This window comes from Homalodisca vitripennis, chromosome 2, assembly GCF_021130785.1.
Source record: "Homalodisca vitripennis isolate AUS2020 chromosome 2, UT_GWSS_2.1, whole genome shotgun sequence".
Lineage (NCBI taxonomy): Eukaryota > Metazoa > Arthropoda > Insecta > Hemiptera > Cicadellidae > Homalodisca > Homalodisca vitripennis.
The window spans coordinates 15,633,968-15,652,570 of record NC_060208.1 but is presented as its reverse complement, the minus strand read 5'-3'; the positions used below and the strand labels follow the sequence as shown (position 1 = coordinate 15,652,570).

The window sequence follows — 18,603 nt, the reverse complement described above, 5'->3', positions numbered from 1 at the left end:
TAATAACCAACCGGTGGTCCTGGTGGTCCGGGGGGACCGGGTGGCCCTGGTACTGGGAGATACTGAGTGTTACTACCAGTAGCGGGTGATCCGGGGGGTCCGGGGGGTCCGGGTCTCCCGTTGATTCCTGGATCACCTTTCTCTCCTTTCACCTTCAACAGAACGTAGAAAACCTATGTACGACTATTTTTATTACAATGTTCAGTGTTCATCATACTCAAATAAATATCAGTATTTCTCCTATGCTAGAAATATATTTTTATAAATTGATACTAAACTGTGGTAGATTAGGAGTATTAATACTAATGATACGTACCAACAAATCTAGGAACTGGCCAGGCTCCCCTTTGTCACCTTTCGGTCCTGGAACCCCCTCGCCAGGGAATCCTGGTCTTCCCGGTAAACCCTATTGAAACGAAGTATGCACTTGTTATTTTTATATAATTTTAATTAGTAGATAAACATATTTATACTACACTTAAATTATATAGGTATTTTGTAAACGTAAATTAATATTCATGTATTTTATCTTGACAGAACATCCAGTTTTACTTACATCTCTATTCTTCGAGTCCAGAAAGCGTGAACAAATTTCTATTATATAAAATAGTAAATGTTACAGTAAAAAGGTAAAAGGGATATAGGTGCTTGAAAATATTGTAAATAAGAATTGTTTGGTCTTAATATGTTAATAATTGTATATTTTAATTATACAGAAAATAAATCCTTTGAAGTGTAAATTAATATATTTACTAATAAATATAATATAATTAATACCAAAATTAATTGATCCTTTAGTAGTACTACTAATAATGAATGGCTAAATAGTTAAACTTGTTGTATTCTAGAGGTAATTTTCTTTGTGTAAGCATGCGATTTTATTTAAATCATTAGAGGAATTTCTCTTAACAAGGAACTTGTTGTCAGCCTTGGTACATATCTAAATGGAAGAGAATCAAAAGGGTTAAGAATATCAAACTTTATCTTTTTAGATAGATTATAATTCTTAGTTTAACCTTTGATTGTATTATTACACTAGAGACTCATCCAGTGCTAATAGTCAAGGCATGGACATAATTGGCGCTCTCACTGTCATCTATGGAAAGAAGATCAAAAAGCATAGCTACTAAATATTTGAACGGTAACAAATTAAGTTATGTAGCGCAGCACTAGTGTAGGGCCTCAGTACTAAAATAATCATCCTTCGGACCTCAGCTCACCTTATCCTATGTATCTAATACAATCAAAGGCTTAAAACACTTAAAACCAACAATCAGTCATAAATAATAGTTATATCACCATGAGGAACTATAAGGAGAAACTCAAATCCCTTATTTTCAGACAAATAGTCGGTGTATACATGGTATTGTATATCGGATTTTATTTACTACCTGACGATTGGTTTTACATTTCTGAAGCTATAGAAACGTGATCCGGTAATCTATTAACGTTTAATATTTTTACACTTTTGAAAACCTTCCATTTCTACCTCCATCAAAACAACTGGAGGTATATGATCGAGTTCTTCTTACGGAATGTCCTTCATCGATTTAAAGACAAACCAGACTATATACTTATGAGAGTAAAACGCAACTTCTTTGGCTCTTGGCTCATGGAGTATTAAAATTCCTATTAGTTGATTGTTTTTGATGTGCATAATACATAAAAGCAGAGTTCACTGCGACTTACCGTAAAACCGGGCATTCCAATATCCCCCATTGGTCCAGATTTTCCGGGTGGACCCATCGGACCAGGAGGCCCCGGCTTGCCTCTCCTCCCCCTCTTGCCGCGCTCCCCCTTCTCACCCTTGACTGCAATGAAATCACCATCGTCTCCCGTTACCATAGTTGAGCCAGGCAGGCCTCTTTCTCCCTTCTCGCCTTTTGTTCCTGGTGATCCCGTAGTCCCTGGCTGCCCTTGGCTTCCCGGCTCCCCCTTCTCTCCTGCGGGACCCTGTGAAGATGGTGATTTATTTATTTATTTATTTATTGTATCAACGGTTACACCATTTCCATTCAATAACAAATTATAGACTCAAGAATACTTGACTACTTACTTAATAATTATATTATATCAATGAGAATTTACCAAGATAGTCTAAATAAGTGACAGATACATTGATAAGAATATCAAAAACAACTAAAATCCATAACAATAACGAGTAAATTAAATAATAACAAAAAGCAACTAACAATATACACTGCTCAACCAACCTACTTATGTTGTTACACTAACAGAAAAAAAAAGCATCAAATTTAACAATGTATAAATAAATAAGTTAGAAACAATAACAATAATAATAATAATAACAATAATAATGGTATTTTAACAATAATAAATAGATAAAAATTCAATAATTTGATGTGTGTGATAAATTTAACAGTGATAAAAATAAATAAGTTAACAACAATATAAATAATTTAAACAATAACATAACATATGTCAATATTTAATAATAACTATATAAGCAACAACAATGACCAATTAATCTACAAATCACAAACTTAGATGTGAACTGGACGCAATAAATAATGTTAATAAGTGCATGATATGGTAAACATATGATCAAGACTAATTGGTACACAATAACAAGTAAGAATAAATATTAGTAAGTAGTTTATAACTTAAAAAGTCTTCTTAATGCTGATTCAGAATCAAAGAAGAAATCATATCCCAGCCCCGAAGACAGTGCATTTCCTCTTCTTAAGTGATTATGTTTTAAGTATTTTATTTAATGGTAACAGAGACGTAATCGTGAAATTCCAAATTATTATCAAAGGGTAGTAAGGGAAACTATAGAAATAATCAAGAACAAGCAACAAATAATATAGAAGATTGTCTAGTTCACATCAAGTAAAGAAGAGGCCATATTGAACATAACTGGTCGGAGGTTGGTTAAACTTCAGCCAATCACGAATCAGCTCCGCCTCTTCAACTCTTCTGTACAGACGACTGCTTATTATTGGCAGTTTCGTCGTAACATATGTTGGCCGAGTCGGCTCTTCACAGCGAGGCTGATATATGTCAAGGAACTAATTATTGTGTAAGCAATTTGAGAACCTGAGAACCGGATGTTAGAAAAGAACCAAGTTTCAATTAGAAATTTCGACAAAAAATCATTCTTTGTAGGCAATGGAGATAGTAGAACTTAAAAATTTTAACTACTCTGCTAAAGGATAGTGCAAAAGAATAGATTCGGTTCATTCTGGTAAAGGAAGAAGAAACAGTTTGTACAAAATTGGTTTTGACTTCGGCAAGTAAAAATTTATAAGGTAAGTCCCAAAAAAAAACGGAGAACGTTTTTACGAGCAAAACACTGGGGGATCGTTTAATACAGGAATCCAGAGTAGGGGCAATACAGTATTGCCAGGAGATAACATAAACTAAGGAACAAAACTATAATAAAGTACAGAAGTTACCGGAGATCCCAGGGGTCCGGGCAGTCCGGATGTCCCGCTAGGTCCCAGATCGCCCTTATCTCCCTTGGATCCGGTCTCTCCCTTCTCTCCCTTAGGCCCTGGCTCTCCCTTCATCCCGAACTCTGCAGTAAACAAACAATATAAAATATGCATTATAACACTCTAGTCTGTTACCCAAATTAAAATGTACTAAACAAATAACGCAAAAAAACTGAAATGTTCAAAATGTATGAACATATTTATAAACATTTTCTCAAGAGTATAGGTAAATATTAATTTTTTTTACGTTTATATTTCTTCGTTTTATCGTCTGTCTGCTAAGTAAATCAAGTGTGAACAACTTCATCATGAGACTTTACTTTTTAACATAGGCCTAGTTCAGGAATACCAATGCAATAGCAATTATATATAAAATTTTTAGTAAGAATAAGGATAAAAACCTGACGTTGGTCTTGTAGGTAACCAAAATTAAAACTAGACATCGCGGAATAAAGAAATTTGTGAACAAACGAAATATAGGCTACTGTAATAGTTCATATATTATTTATCAATAAGTTAATAATGAATATGATTTTTATATTTTTACTTTGATAGTTTTATACATTTTTCATAACAGGGTAAACGACAAGGGTGGTGTTTTGTAGAATTTTATTGTTAATTGGGATTAAAATTCATTGGAAACCGTTGAAAAATAAGTAGCTTGGAGCAATTATTCCATTTTGTATTTTATTTTTTGTCGGTGTTTATTGCATTTACAGATCCAAATGTACAAAATATGCTATCAAAAAATTGTCATTATTCTATTGAATCTGTTATTTTAATCTGTAATAGTGATTTTTTAAATAATTTATATTAATCTATTTGCCACATTACTTAAATATTCAGTAAAAAATAACTTTAATATATAAGGGTTCATTGTAGTATTTCATTTCAAATGTACCAGTTTCAAATATTTTTCACTTACAATAAAAAACGTGTATTATGTAAATACAACAAATTATCAGTATACGCTGGGGACACCATCCTATAGTAAAAGATTTATAGTTTGTTTACTTTTAAAAGTTTAATTGTTTTGTAAATAGAAAAATAGCACAATGAGAACACATTAGATGATCTTAAATGTAATATTCACTAATATATCCTGTCCCTTAACCATAAAGACTGATATGAAACTTTAACATAGAATGTATAAGGAGTATTACAAAGATCAAGTAAAAAATGGCATTGCTTTATTATATATATATATATATATATATATATATATATATATATATATACACGAGATGATACTGACCAGCGGTAGAGCCAAGTCCGGAAGAGGTGAAATCCAAGTCAAGACTAGGAGGGGGTAATCCAGGAGGTCCTGGAGGACCAGGCGCCCCTGACTCTCCTGTAGGAATAATATAAATATATTTTATGTTTCCATTATACGAAACTATACTAAATTCTTTGTTAAAATTATAACTGCTGGTAGACAATTTTAAAGAAAACATGATTTTGGATACTTCCCACCAGCGTATGTAACAAAATTAGATCACTGTGTTTTTAAATTTGAATCTATCGCCTTCTTCAGGTACAAACAATACAAGGTAAGTCAGCACGAAACAATGTATGGCTTTGTGTGGCTCTTTTCTGAAGATAAGTTACCAAAATGTTGTTGTCCTTTTATTCATGTTCTGCCATTCTACGATGTTATCGAAAGGAAATAGGATTTGTAAGTGATCTAACGGTATTTGTACAGATTTTAAAATAATTTTCAGTATTGATCATTTTATAGTCTCCGTGGAAATAATTAATACAGATTGAAACCCAAGTGTTAATGCATTAAGAGAAGGTATTATGATCCATTAGCACACTATTTACTTCGGCAAACGCGTCAGTGCGTCATGCTGTTGAGGGTAGTCAAGAATAATCTGCATTGGTCAACAGTAAAGTATCTATGCATACCGATCGATATCGTACACTCGTGTAATAGATTTAATTAATTATCATTCAATATTACATTACCCTTAGTGTTCTTGATTAGGTAAACCTAGTAGAAGTATTATTTCTTCATACCATACCGTAGACCCAACACATATTAATAGATATGATGCAGAGTCTTACTACGATGATTGACAAGTGTGTTCCTTAAAAAAGCTCTGTTGAAATTAGGAACATTACGTTTTAATCATAATCATTTATTAATTGGAAGCTTAAAAAATTTTAGTAAGAAAGATTATTTTATGGATTGACACCTTTTGAAACAGTTTCAGTTGAACGAAATCATTATAGCATAATTTCATCGAATGATCAAAAGTCGTTATCACGTTATCAAATAATTATTCGGAACATCATGTAACTAGGTAGTTTTGATTTGTAGCGGAGTACTACATAAGTTCCATAATTATATATAAATTAAATAAATTTTATATTTTATTTATTATATATATATTTAAGTTTATTTAAGTTATATATAATTATGGAACTTATGTAGTACTCTCCGCTACAAAACAAAATTACCGTGTTACATGATGTTCCGAATAATGATTTAATAACGTGCAGACTTTTGATCATTCAATGCAATTATGCTATAATGATTTAGTTCAACTGAACCTCGCTTGAAATGTTTATATATTTAAGAAAACTTAGCATGTTTTGTTTGTTTATAAAGAAAAAGCTCGAGGAATATAACCCTATTGGTTTTTTCAATGCATAAAATCACTTTCCGTATGAAAATAACAAATTGGAATGTTATGAGTTTTCCAGCAATAACTTATAGTCCAGAAGTTATTACTTTATAAGTAATTAGGTTTGTAACTCCTTTGAAAGCTTAAGTGTCGTGCTTTTTCTTGAACAAGGATTAAAGAGGAAAATTTTTAATTCCAAATTTATATTAATTAATTTCCCAAATCAAAAATACAAACTTGTTATTACCATTCATAGTTGAAATTATATCGTGTATATATATATATATATATATAAGGATTGATAAATACAATAATCATTCTATACGAGAAATTATCACGATAAATATATTTTAGACACAACGAAATTATATAATTTAATTTGGTTTATGAATAATGAAACCAATTAGGATATATATATATATATATATATATATAAAATCATAGAAAAAAATAAATCCTCTATGGTTTCAATATAAATAAAATTATAGGATATGCATTTCGTTATGTCCTTAAAGTACGTATCTTGATAATTAACTCTTTGAGAATGATTCATTAAATAATCTTTAAATGCAATCATCTATTACTGTTATTTAATAGAATCTATATCCTCCGACACAAACCTAAAACTAATTTCTAAACATAACAGAATTACTATCACATTATGGCTTTACATAAAAACGAATGTCTTATAATAGACTAAACTTTTTACTGAAATTCTTATTATTTTAACGAGCACGTATAATACAGGCGTAGATTTCATTTCCCAGTATAAAATTTAACAATAAAGACAACATAGCAAGGAAAGGCTTTCAGAATAATCATGTCATACGATTCTGCGTTGTAACTGGGCTGTAACAGTAATGTGTGATTATTTTGTTGAAGGCACCCTTTACCTAACTGATTATAACATACACAATTAAACAAGTAGGCTCCACTTGGTACTAATATTACGGACACATTATGAACTGTTTCATAAATATGCTTGAGAGTTTTAAATATATATTTTTGTAAGAGGAATCTTATAAGTTTTAACTATTACATAAAGTATTATATTTCTTTAATTTTACAATATGGTCAGACCCTGACTACGCAGCAAATTTGTTATTGTTTTCGTATATGTGGTGTTGAGAAATGTTAAATTTATTTTAAAATTCCTTTTTGTTTAATTTTTCCATATACTGCTCACTATTTGACAAATTAGTGACTACTACTATATGCAATGATATTTAGGCTATGGGGCCTGAGGATAGTGTAAATCGTTATGTAGATCGTAGATATCTCTATTAAATAATTTGTTTAATATTAACCTGTTGAGGAGTAGCTGAAAGTGGTTCCAAAAGAGTACTGACGGTTATATCCGTCTGATCCCAAAACAGTATTGACGGTTATATCCGTCTGATCCTAAAAGAGTACTGATGGTTATATCCGTCTGATCCAAAATAATAATGACGGTTATATCCGTCTGATCCTAAAAGGGTACTGACGGTTATATCCGTTGCTGTAAGATGTTGGCTCCTAGCGGCAGAATATATAATCCCAGCTTTGCCGCTAAATGTCCTGTCGTGTTTTTGCGCCATCTCCTTTATAGGCTTCTCAGCTATAATTTTACTAGAGTGAATATGACCATTCTGTGAATACTGTTGTAAAATGAGTGATTATATAGACTAAAGTGATTTAATTATGGTACATACAATCAAAAATCATTCTTGCACACCAAGCATAAAACAAAGAAACTACTTATGAGTGCACCAATTATGAATTTTAACGCCTAGATGGTGCAAATGAGGCATTAAAATAATGCAATACATTTTGAATGAATACAACTAAAACGTGTTCTATACTCCCTGGAATCCATTAATGATAGTTCAAGTAGGTAGGTTGACGGTTATAGCAGTCAGTGATGTCATCAGGTTAAACTTATGTGCAGAATTCCCTTTCTGAGTATTCATTACAAACTAAGTATAGCATTGATAAACAAATTTAGTATTATTGTGTAACTCCTTTAAAGAGTGACAAAAAACACCTTTTTCGCCTTTGCTGGCAGGTCTCCCATTCTCTCCTGGCATTCCTTGTCTTCCTTCAGTTCCTGGAGTTCCTGGTTCTCCTTTGAATCCTTGAGTTCCAGGAGGTCCTTGGTGTCCCTGTAATTAATTACAATGATCTAAATAATAAATGTTTAGCAAGGCGTATATAATTTCACCTAAAAAGTTTTTAAATACGGATATGAATTACGTAATTTATTATATTTTATACTAACATGTGTTTTATTCAAACATAGTTCAGCTCGTAAAATGTTAAATACTATTAATTATAAACAATACATGCTGAACCAAGATATAAGCAAGTGTTATAATTGGTCACGTTAACAAACTTTATTGTATACATGTGTATACAAAATAAAATAGGCCAAGTTATAAAACATTTTCTACAATTTAGCTGATTGGATTAATCTCGATGAAGTAAGATAGCGTTGCCTTCCACCAATTGTTATGCTGACAACATTGTTCGGCATTTAACGGAAATTGTGGCGTAAATTGGTGAGGGAAGTTCTCATTATAATGCAAATAGAGTTTTCACACTCCTATTATTGTAGCCATTGTGATTTACAGTAGCAATAGTAACAGCTCCCCTTTCTTTGCACGGCACATAAAACACACCACACCACATGTCGTTTAACGTGAAGTTTATGAACATTTTAAAATGTACCTCATTTCATTCTCTAATGTCCTGCGGACAGATAGGCAGACAGTAAGACAATCATACTAAAATGACAAGTAAGTCTTTAGGACAGTAGAAAATGTTCGGGGTTAGATATTTTGGATACTCTATAGTCATTTAAAAAACATAAAAGAAAAAAACATTTGTTAAAAAAACAACTAAAAGAATACCTATTATAGTGTTGTTTTTATTTCATTGGGGAGTTTCAATGGGAAGTTATTATGCCAAATTCTATTAGATTGGTCGTTTGCATTGTTTTTGTTATTTAATGTAAGTTTAATTTCTTGTTGTTTCTTACTTTCATAGAAATAAGTTACAATAGTGTACTACTGACGTTTGACATACATGTAATACATATCTACGACAGTAAAAAGATAGAGATTGAGAATGAAATTCACTGAAGACAATCATAGAACTCGTTCTTGTAGAAAGTAATTACTAGCAAACTTTAAAGTTCTTCTTATGTAACTTTCCTTGCCATGTATTGCCACGTAAATTCTCAATCAATTAGGTTTTTATATCCGTTTTTAAATAATACAAGTTCAAAAACCAAGTCCCTATAAAATGGAGTATGTTACATGTTTGAACTGTCTTAAGGGTATATTGAGTATGGTTAAAAGTTTATTTATTCTGCTGTTTCCTCGTTGCCGTCCTGGTTACCTGTAAGACCAATATACAAAATATTCACTAACGCTCAGGTAAATTCCATGAAACGACACGCAACATCATTGAACTCAGTCTTTCTCTTATATAAATGAAGCTTATCGCACAAATTCAAGTATATAGATTAATTTTTTTTATATCGTGTGAACAGACAGACGGAGTGAAGTTTTTCTAGCCCTATTAGTGGTAGGCTTTGCTAAAGCTCAGCAAATTATCGCACAACTAGAAATGCTGCAGAAACTGTATACCACGCAGTCGATTAGTATATTATGTCAATTTACTAGTAAATGGTCATAAAATATTAACAAATGTTTATATAGAGTTTGTTGGTAAAGGCGCTACACTTGAGAATAAATACTGTAGATACATGATGCCACTGGGCTGTTACGGATTTAACAATTAATAAAATCCGTAACACCCTTAAATCCGTAATTGTTATTAGTTACCTAATTTAGCTTATACTAGCACCAGTTTATACTATTTACTTTAAACTTGCTTTATTATTAAAGAAATATCGTGCTAAAGATTTCAATATGAAATTGTAAATTCTTACTCGTTCTCCTTTTTGTCCTTTAGCTCCGCCTTCTCCTCTCTCTCCCTTATCTCCAGGATATCCTCTATCTCCCTTTAGTCCTGCAGAGCCATCTATCCCTGGCTCTCCCTTAGGTCCCGGAGTACCTGGTCTCCCCACTGAGGAGTCGAATCCTGCTCCCATCAATGTCTCCTAAGTATGAAAACACACAATATATTCTTCAAAATCTTATGATTGTTTTATTGTAGAAATAAATAAATAATTAAATATATTATTATACAATTTTATTCTCTAAAATAATAATACATGATTATACAACTGCTGACATTAAAAACAAATATTTAGGTTTATGCCTATAGTAATTAACCCAAAGTTAAAAATCCAAAGTATATAAAATTTATTTTTAATTTAAACTATTGTATTCTTATGTTATAAGCTTCTTTTAGTTTGAAAATATACGCCACCTCTATAGCACCCATAGTAGAACAAGTAATGAAACTAAACTTATATCACAGACAAGATAAATCACAGAGTCCACAGCACGATCCAACGGCTAGGCCTAGTGTTACCATTTGCGGATCTCAAAGCAAGTGAAATAGTTAAATGGTCCTAAGCGTAACCTTGGTGGAACGTATGTATTGCATTGTTTTCCTTTATATTATGTACGGTTTTGAATAAATTTATAAAATAAAATTAATGGATATTGAATGATCGGTATATTTTTACTATCGATGTATTACAGTCTGTTAACAAATCTGTACAAATTGAAAACTTCGAATTCTTCTTTTACTTTTTAAACAACAAATTCAGAAATGTTGTTTTTTACGTAACTATCCGTAGTGTTTACTTTTGGGTTTCAAAGCCAGCACGTCGTGTTGAGTACATATTACACCCAATTACAGGACCGACCCACAACACAGCTGTCATGTGGCTTAACTGCCCGCACCACGATGTGCATGTGGTCATCCTGGTCGCAAACACCTACAGAATATCTGTACCTCACTTGCATTGTGGACAGACGTTATTGTGTGTGAAGCACGTATAAGTCTAAGTACAGTATACACTGCCTTCAGTATCTTAAATATTTTTATATCTACATGTTCTAATTTTCACAAAACTATTCATCATATACCTATATTTTTTAAATTTGTAATTTAAAGTCACCTAGACAAAATTTGGTTAGTTTGGTGGTAATGATACTAACATAGCTGCCTTGCATTTTAAGGTTAAATAATGTGGGTAGTAACGTATGATTATCTGTATGAATACTGCAAAAGGTAAAAAAGTGTAGCTGGATGGTCCTTAGTTTTATAAATACTGAACAAAGTTTAATAAACGCTAAGACTTGATAAAAGAAAGGCGATATAAAAAGTACAAACCAATATAAATATCTAACCTAATCGCTTTGAAAATTTTTGATGTGTAAAATTATTGTAGAGCCGAATTAATTTAAAATTTGGTTACAAAACAAGAACAACACTGCAAGAAGTTTATATTTCCTACAACAGAGGATTAAAAATAAATGTTGTTGGTATATTTGTATTCGAACTTTACTGTAATGCATAATATTATATGTCTGTATTGTAATTTTAGGTTGTTTATTTTTTACTTCTAACATTTACTGATTACCTTGAACATCGATCGGGGCTTCCAGCTCGGCTGAGATTGCGTGGAATAAAATTACAAATTGTTACCAAAATAGTACTTAAAACTACGAACAATACCAACTGTTCAATATAACAGTATGCAATTGTTATTTATCACTAATTGGGTACAAATACATATTGTCTGGAATGAATACGTAACTAAATGATATATGTTTAGTAGTTGTAATGTTGTCCCCTGCTTCTAGGAGAAGAGGAATAAAACACAACCACAGTTTGACTAGAAGACGACGGTAGAGTAACTGAGAACATTGGTTAATAACAAGAAAAAATATAATGATTTTATTTTCCCTCAAACATTCTTGAACGTTAACTTTATATATACAATCAATTGTTGCAGTTTAAAAGAACATTTACCCATACAAATTAGAATAGTTAGAAATGCTAACTGTATTAAAATTAAATATTGAACAACCCTTGGAGGATTTTAAAAGCCTACTTACCTTTATTCCACATTTTTCTTTTGACTCTATGTAATCATTCCAGCCACGCATCATGGATTTTTGAAACGTTAATAATTTGATGTTACAACTATTCTGAGTGGAATAAAATTTGTGAAAAAAATAATTTACCAAAAACCATAGGGACTTTGGCTCTTCATAATTTTTTTAAGATCAAGTCAATGTGACTAGACCATGTCTTCAGAATGTTTTCCCTGTACTCAGGGGAATGTTACTACATTCACAACTTTGCTACAAAACATTTACACATTGGCACACAGCTAGAGGTACGTAGCCGTAACGTTGTCCTATTTAGGAAAACTGGATTCATTACGATGTAAAACGTCTCAATTACTAAGTTAACATTCTATTCCAGAAAACATTGAAATTTCTGAAGCCTAAGCTTGGAATTTAGCAGTAAAAGGATTACAGGACAAATTAATAAAAGTTATAACTACAGATTTGAATGATAAAGACGAATTTACACAAATAAAAATAATTAACACACTGTGTAATAATTACACACTTTACACGGAGAATGTTAAAAATTTTAGAAAACAAGAAGGAAAGTAAGATGCTAAATTGATCAAACTGCAAATTTGTAAATCCATAAAAAAACTGCATAACATGATATGCAATAGACCTCAGATTTATAAATTGTACCGATAAAACGCTGTCACAATACTGAAGTGTTATACAATTCGTTATTTGGTTTAAAAGGTAAAATGATAGGTAAAAATTATTTTAAATATAGTAATACACTTGTCAGAAATACAAAAAGGCATATGATTGTACCGGAACTCATATATTAGTATAAACCTTAATAGGTTTAGTAATTAGGAAGAACGTTAAGGTTAAATTATAATCACAAATAGTAGGTTATTAACATAGGAAATGAGAAAATAGACTACATTGGTAAAATATTACAGGGTAAATTTAAGTAAAGTATTTGTGTATTGCATGCATATATATGGTTATAAAAAGTAAATTGTTAACGAAAGATTCAAGTAATGGTTTTGAAATGTATTTTTAATTCTGCATACGAGGTACTATATGTAATGTGCACTTGGTCAGAGAAAGCGAAGATATTGTGTCGGTCAGTACTAAGGTAGGTTATGCTATTGTAAACTATGATATTTTAACAGTTTTAACCAAAAGGTCTGCAAAAAACCATGTTCACTCACATCTAGGTTGGAGAACTCTGAAGGTCCTGGAGGGCCCGGGGGACCGGGAGTGCCAGGAGTTCCAGGAAAGCCGGGGAGCCCTGGTTCTCCTTTAAATCACAACATCAAATAAGTATAACTAATTATTGATTCATAAATGCATAAAGGTGTTACTATTAGTAACCAGTTATAATTATTATAAAGTCTTATTTACAGATAATTAGGCCAACTTAAATTAATCAATGGATAAATGGTATTTGAAAGGTAAATAAAGCAATTGCTTCTTTGTCTGAGACACAGAAACTGAGATAGAATATATTTATGTTGTTAGAACCGTTACAGAGTATACAATATAATTTTTGGAAAAACAATGTCTTATGCTAAAAGCACACAGTTTATTTTGTATTTATTTGTCTTCCACGTCAAAATATTTTAATTTAATTACTGTTTTTTAGTACTGAAAATATTTTTCTGCACTGTTTATGTAACTGGAAATTTAATGAACTCCTGTCCATATTGTTTGTTTATACAGGGTGTACATAAAGTCCTGCACGGGTATAATATTTTCTGAACGATAACAGATAAAGAAACAAGATTTGTTACATCAATACTACACCTAAAAATCTACTTTTGAAGGAACTATCAGTTTTCTGTAATATCATGGGGACGTCCCGCAAGGAGTCAGAAGGAAATCTTAAATAGGAGCATAGGTCAATATGGACATCATTTTAAAGGGCTTATCTAGCAGAGTTTAATGCCGCAAACCGCACTCAAAAAGATTGATCCAGTACAAAATGGCGGCTGTTCAAAGATTTTACTTGGTTACATTTTATTAGTAGCCATAACCCCAGTAAAGCAAAACTGCAACCAAACGAATACTGCAGCTAACTACTACATTATGCTTGTCAGTTGTACAGAAGTGAATTATGACATTAGTTATCCTCAAGGGTTACAAATTTGGTCCTAATATATTGATAACGGGGAAACCTGATAACAGTAACAATTAGAAATCTCTTATCTTTGGGTCGCAGTTAGGACTTTCCTATTAGCCAGTCTATTCATAGTAGGCTATTCTAGTTTTCTTGTTTTAGTAGTGCTGTCCATCCATGTTATCAGTGCGCTTTAGTACAAAAGAGTTTGTCGTATTGCTTTTAGTTCTTCAACTACACTATGTCGCTTGACGAACGTGAACGTATAACACTTCTTATGATGGTTGGGGAAATAACAGACGATCACACGAGGAAGCATGCTATTTATTTAATGACTACTTTCACGAGAGGCAGCCAATTTCTAGAACAACTGTAGGGAGAACTGTTCAACACTTTATGAAAACAGGAAGTGTTTCCGATCGTCATAGTTCGCTGAGATTTCTAATTGTTACTGTTATCAGGTTTTCCCCGTTATCAATATATTAGGACCAAATTTGTAACCCTTGAGGATAACTAATGTCATAATTCACTTCTGTACAACTGACAAGCATAATGTAGTAGTTAGCTGCAGTATTCGTTTGGTTGCAGTTTTGCTTTACTGGGGTTATGGCTACTAATAAAATGTAACCAAGTAAAATCTTTGAACAGCCGCCATTTTGTACTGGATCAATCTTTTTGAGTGCGGTTTGCGGCATTAAACTCTGCTAGATAAGCCCTTTAAAATGATGTCCATATTGACCTATGCTCCTATTTAAGATTTCCTTCTGACTCCTTGCGGGACGTCCCCATGATATTACAGAAAACTGATAGTTCCTTCAAAAAGTAGATTTTTAGGTGTAGTATTGATGTACCAAATCTTGTTTCTTTATCTGTTATCGTTCAGAAAATATTATACCCGTGCAGGACTTTATGTACACCCTGTATAAACTCTAACTAATGCTTAGTTAACAATATCACAGATTACGTCACTGACGTATTTTCCTTACCTTTCGTTCCTTGAATTCCCTCAGGACCCCTGGGCCCCACATCCCCCCTATCCCCTTTCTCGCCAACAGGTCCAGGAGCTCCCCTCTCTCCTGTTGATCCAGGGATTCCCTAAATTAATTAAAAAGTAAAATATTTATTAAATGAATAGAAATGTTCTCCTTAAAGTGCTAAATTATGATAAAGCTTTATGAAAATACATCATAGTCATTAAGATTATCTTCATTAATGATTATTGATGATCATTATGATTATTGAAAATTATCACAGTCATTAAGAATTTAAGACTTTAAAACCTTAGGTAAGGATTGGAATATTGTTTATTCAATTAATACTATACCAATTATTTATTATTTAGTTACATACCACTCACTTTTAGTTCCATATTTAAGTGCAATAATTCGGTTTTGTTGCTGTTAATTTCGATTGGTGTACAATAAATACACAATGGAAATAGAATTACTCCCAAACATATAATAAAATACAAGTGTATTTTTGAGGATTTAATATTTATTATACGATTTTCTGATCATGTTAACTATACATATATCACTAGGTAAATTATAGTTATGTGTTACCGGCACTCCAGGGGGGCCTGCCTTGCCGTCGATTCCAGGAACTCCCGGGGGTCCGGGGATGATATCCGGGTGACTGAAAGTGTTGAGCATCTGGGTCAGGTTACAGGAGCAGATCCCTGGAGGTCCAGGGGGACCCGTCAACCCGTCACCGATGCCGAACATCTGAACAACAATACGTTTATCATCATTGAAAAAATCTGAAAGTTGAAAATCTATATAATTAGCTTTCCAGGACAATGACAAACCCAAGTAGTTATTGTCAGACACCCCAATCGGGAGCTAATTTATCGATCAACGTAGAAACTTTATACAGATATACGACGAGGTGGTTTTATACTTCGCAGAACTGTGTGCTTTTATTGTATATGAAGCGTCAAAACTTTCTGCCGCTCTATGTCTGGGCGAGAATGTGAGGTTAGCTCACTGCGACTTTTTTGCTGTGTGCTAGTAGCCAATAAGTACGAATGTGCGTTGGTTGTCTATACGAGCAATTATTATCTCTTCTCGCCATCTATCTGGATGAATGGGTGGGAGCATTCACACTCGTGGAATATTTTTATCCCAACGTAAATCAGAACTGATAAGTTTTAATAAACCTTATCATATAAACCTTTTTGTAATTTAAAATACTTTTATTCGTTCTTTTTTTATAAATCTTAAGATTTGCAAATTAGGTTCTAACAAATTTTTGGAAGTGGCAGCCGTTCAAAATCTTCACCGACTTTTTTTGTATATTTTGCACGTAATTTAATACTTAAATTCTTATGTATCATAGAGAAAAACAATAAGTACACTTAGGATTACCAGTTTATTTTCAATACAAAAATTGTTTACACGAGTATATACAATATATTCTTTCATTTTGTAACCATTTCGTGAGTTTTTGAATAACAAATGTTCCAGTCACATTGGAGGATTAAGAGACAATATGTTTGAAAGAAAACGTTTTACTGGTAATAAATATATTATTTCTACATTTTTACAAACAAATTTATAAGCTTTGTACGACTTTTGTATTTTAAGGTTTCAATATAATGAGGTTTTTAAATATTTTAAAGTGTTTATAGTGTAACAGCAAGCCAACCTTCACTCAGTGATGCACAAGTTAATGATGTCTAAACCAATAATACATCTTCAATTTGAAATTTCTCTAATAGATCTATTTATATTTTATGAATACATCATAATTTTACAGTAAAAGGTTAAATACATTATATACCATTTTATGTAACAATAGTCACCATACACTTGCCTCATTGATATATACAACTCATTAAGGCTCCTCGCTACATTTTTAAAGACGTTGCCTTGTTACCTATTATTGCGTATAAGAGGTTGAAGTTTATGTGCAAGTAAGTACGAGCTTGTAACAATGTAAAATGCAAACGATACTATGTACATTGAAATAATATTGCATGTTACTTGTAGGTAAAATATCATACCATAACTACTGCAGCACATTTATATTGCATGACCAGTGCTATAGATATGTAAAATAAATACTATACTAGAATTATCATAAGCAAAAACTGCAAGGTGTTGTATCGGAGAACAAACAAACTATTTCCATTCCACTTGAGTCTCGATACTGTTTTGCCACCTAATTCAATTTTCTGTTTCTTTTCGTATTTTCTCATTTACTTCTTGGAAGCGAATATTATTTGATTTTTTCTAAGAATATGCTTCAGACTAAAACTCTTTCACATTAGTGCAAAACCTGACCTAGGAGTTTTTTTTTTTTTTTAATTTAATTTGAGATTTTAAAGAACACTGAAATATAAAATAGACCTAATATGACTTAATAAACCATGAATTGACAATGACTTACGTTAGACCCAAATCCCTGTTAGCATGGAAAACGGTTCACAAAGTTAGTAAGTATTAAACATATGTTATTTTTAGTTCTCAACCCTCATTGACAACAAAAGCGTACATTTCTTCGTTTTCCGACTAAATCTTTCAATATAGTCAGTAAAATTAGAAAGATAGTCAATTATAAATACAAAACATGTTTTAAAGGAAGTACTTTACGTTTAATACACATGTTTATGCTAACATGCGAACATGTGTACACCTTATGTATTATGTTTTGTGTTAAAAAGTACATTCGTATAACATGGCCTATACGAAATGACGAGATAACAATCCTTTTCTTTGTTTACGTATGTTATTTGCTATTCATGCAGACAAAATTTAACGTTTATTCACTTCCTCAGGTTCAACAGTAACCTTTTGCCTCTTTATAAATTAACAGATTGTAATCTCTTCAACTAATGTCATTTTAAAGAAAAATTATATAAATGTTTTGAAGGCTCGCAGTTTTGCCACCTAATTATCCAGGCAATTTTTTTATAGGATATATTCGGACTATAGACCTTAACCTCCTTGGCAAACCGTCATTTTTAGGTTAGTCAACTAAACCAGCTGATATGAAAATTATATAATTATGTCTACACTATTCGCCCTTTAATTTTTCATCTAAAAGTCTACGTGAACTGCTTTTAATTAAAGATTGTTCCACGGAATGTACAGAAATGCTTTTGGCACAAATTCATACGCTTTGATATATCCAGAGCACTTTTGGCATAGAAGACCATTTTGGCACAGAAAACGTTTTTATCAGAGGAGAATTACACCCCTTTACCTTCGAAATTCCTGAAAACATGAATTCCTTCCCATTGTTTTCGAACAATACTTAATTAACCCAGTTCCGATTAAAACTCACGAAATCATCAGATATTTATCTTAGTTTTTCTCAGCAAATAAGCATATTTTTAGTTAAATATAAAAAACTGCGGTTGAACTATTTTTGTTCTAAAAGAATAGTTGTAGGTAACCTTATAT

At 31.9% G+C, this 18,603-nt stretch overlaps 1 protein-coding gene across 8 annotated transcripts in view; it reads right to left on the bottom strand.

Annotated features, from left to right (window-relative positions):
* Positions 1 to 18,603, bottom strand: part of LOC124353586 (collagen alpha-2(IX) chain-like) — a 123,315-nt gene that overhangs the window by 12,771 nt on the left and 91,941 nt on the right. For 5 of the 8 annotated variants that reach the window (XM_046803492.1, XM_046803496.1, XM_046803493.1 and 2 more), the window contains 13 exons: positions 17,588 to 17,602; positions 15,760 to 15,921; positions 15,184 to 15,292; positions 13,290 to 13,378; positions 11,631 to 11,660; positions 10,023 to 10,193; positions 8,112 to 8,229; positions 4,714 to 4,809; positions 3,420 to 3,541; positions 1,690 to 1,953; positions 557 to 565; positions 317 to 406; positions 12 to 152 (listed from right to left, as the gene is read on the bottom strand). In XM_046803492.1, coding sequence (XP_046659448.1) covers positions 12 to 152; positions 317 to 406; positions 557 to 565; positions 1,690 to 1,953; positions 3,420 to 3,541; positions 4,714 to 4,809; positions 8,112 to 8,229; positions 10,023 to 10,193; positions 11,631 to 11,660; positions 13,290 to 13,378; positions 15,184 to 15,292; positions 15,760 to 15,921; positions 17,588 to 17,602 — 1,416 coding nt within the window. The remainder of the gene's footprint in view (positions 1 to 11; positions 153 to 316; positions 407 to 556; positions 566 to 1,689; positions 1,954 to 3,419; positions 3,542 to 4,713; positions 4,810 to 8,111; positions 8,230 to 10,022; positions 10,194 to 11,630; positions 11,661 to 13,289; positions 13,379 to 15,183; positions 15,293 to 15,759; positions 15,922 to 17,587; positions 17,603 to 18,603) is intronic. The other 3 variants (XM_046803494.1, XM_046803497.1, XM_046803495.1) reach the window with 3 other exon arrangements.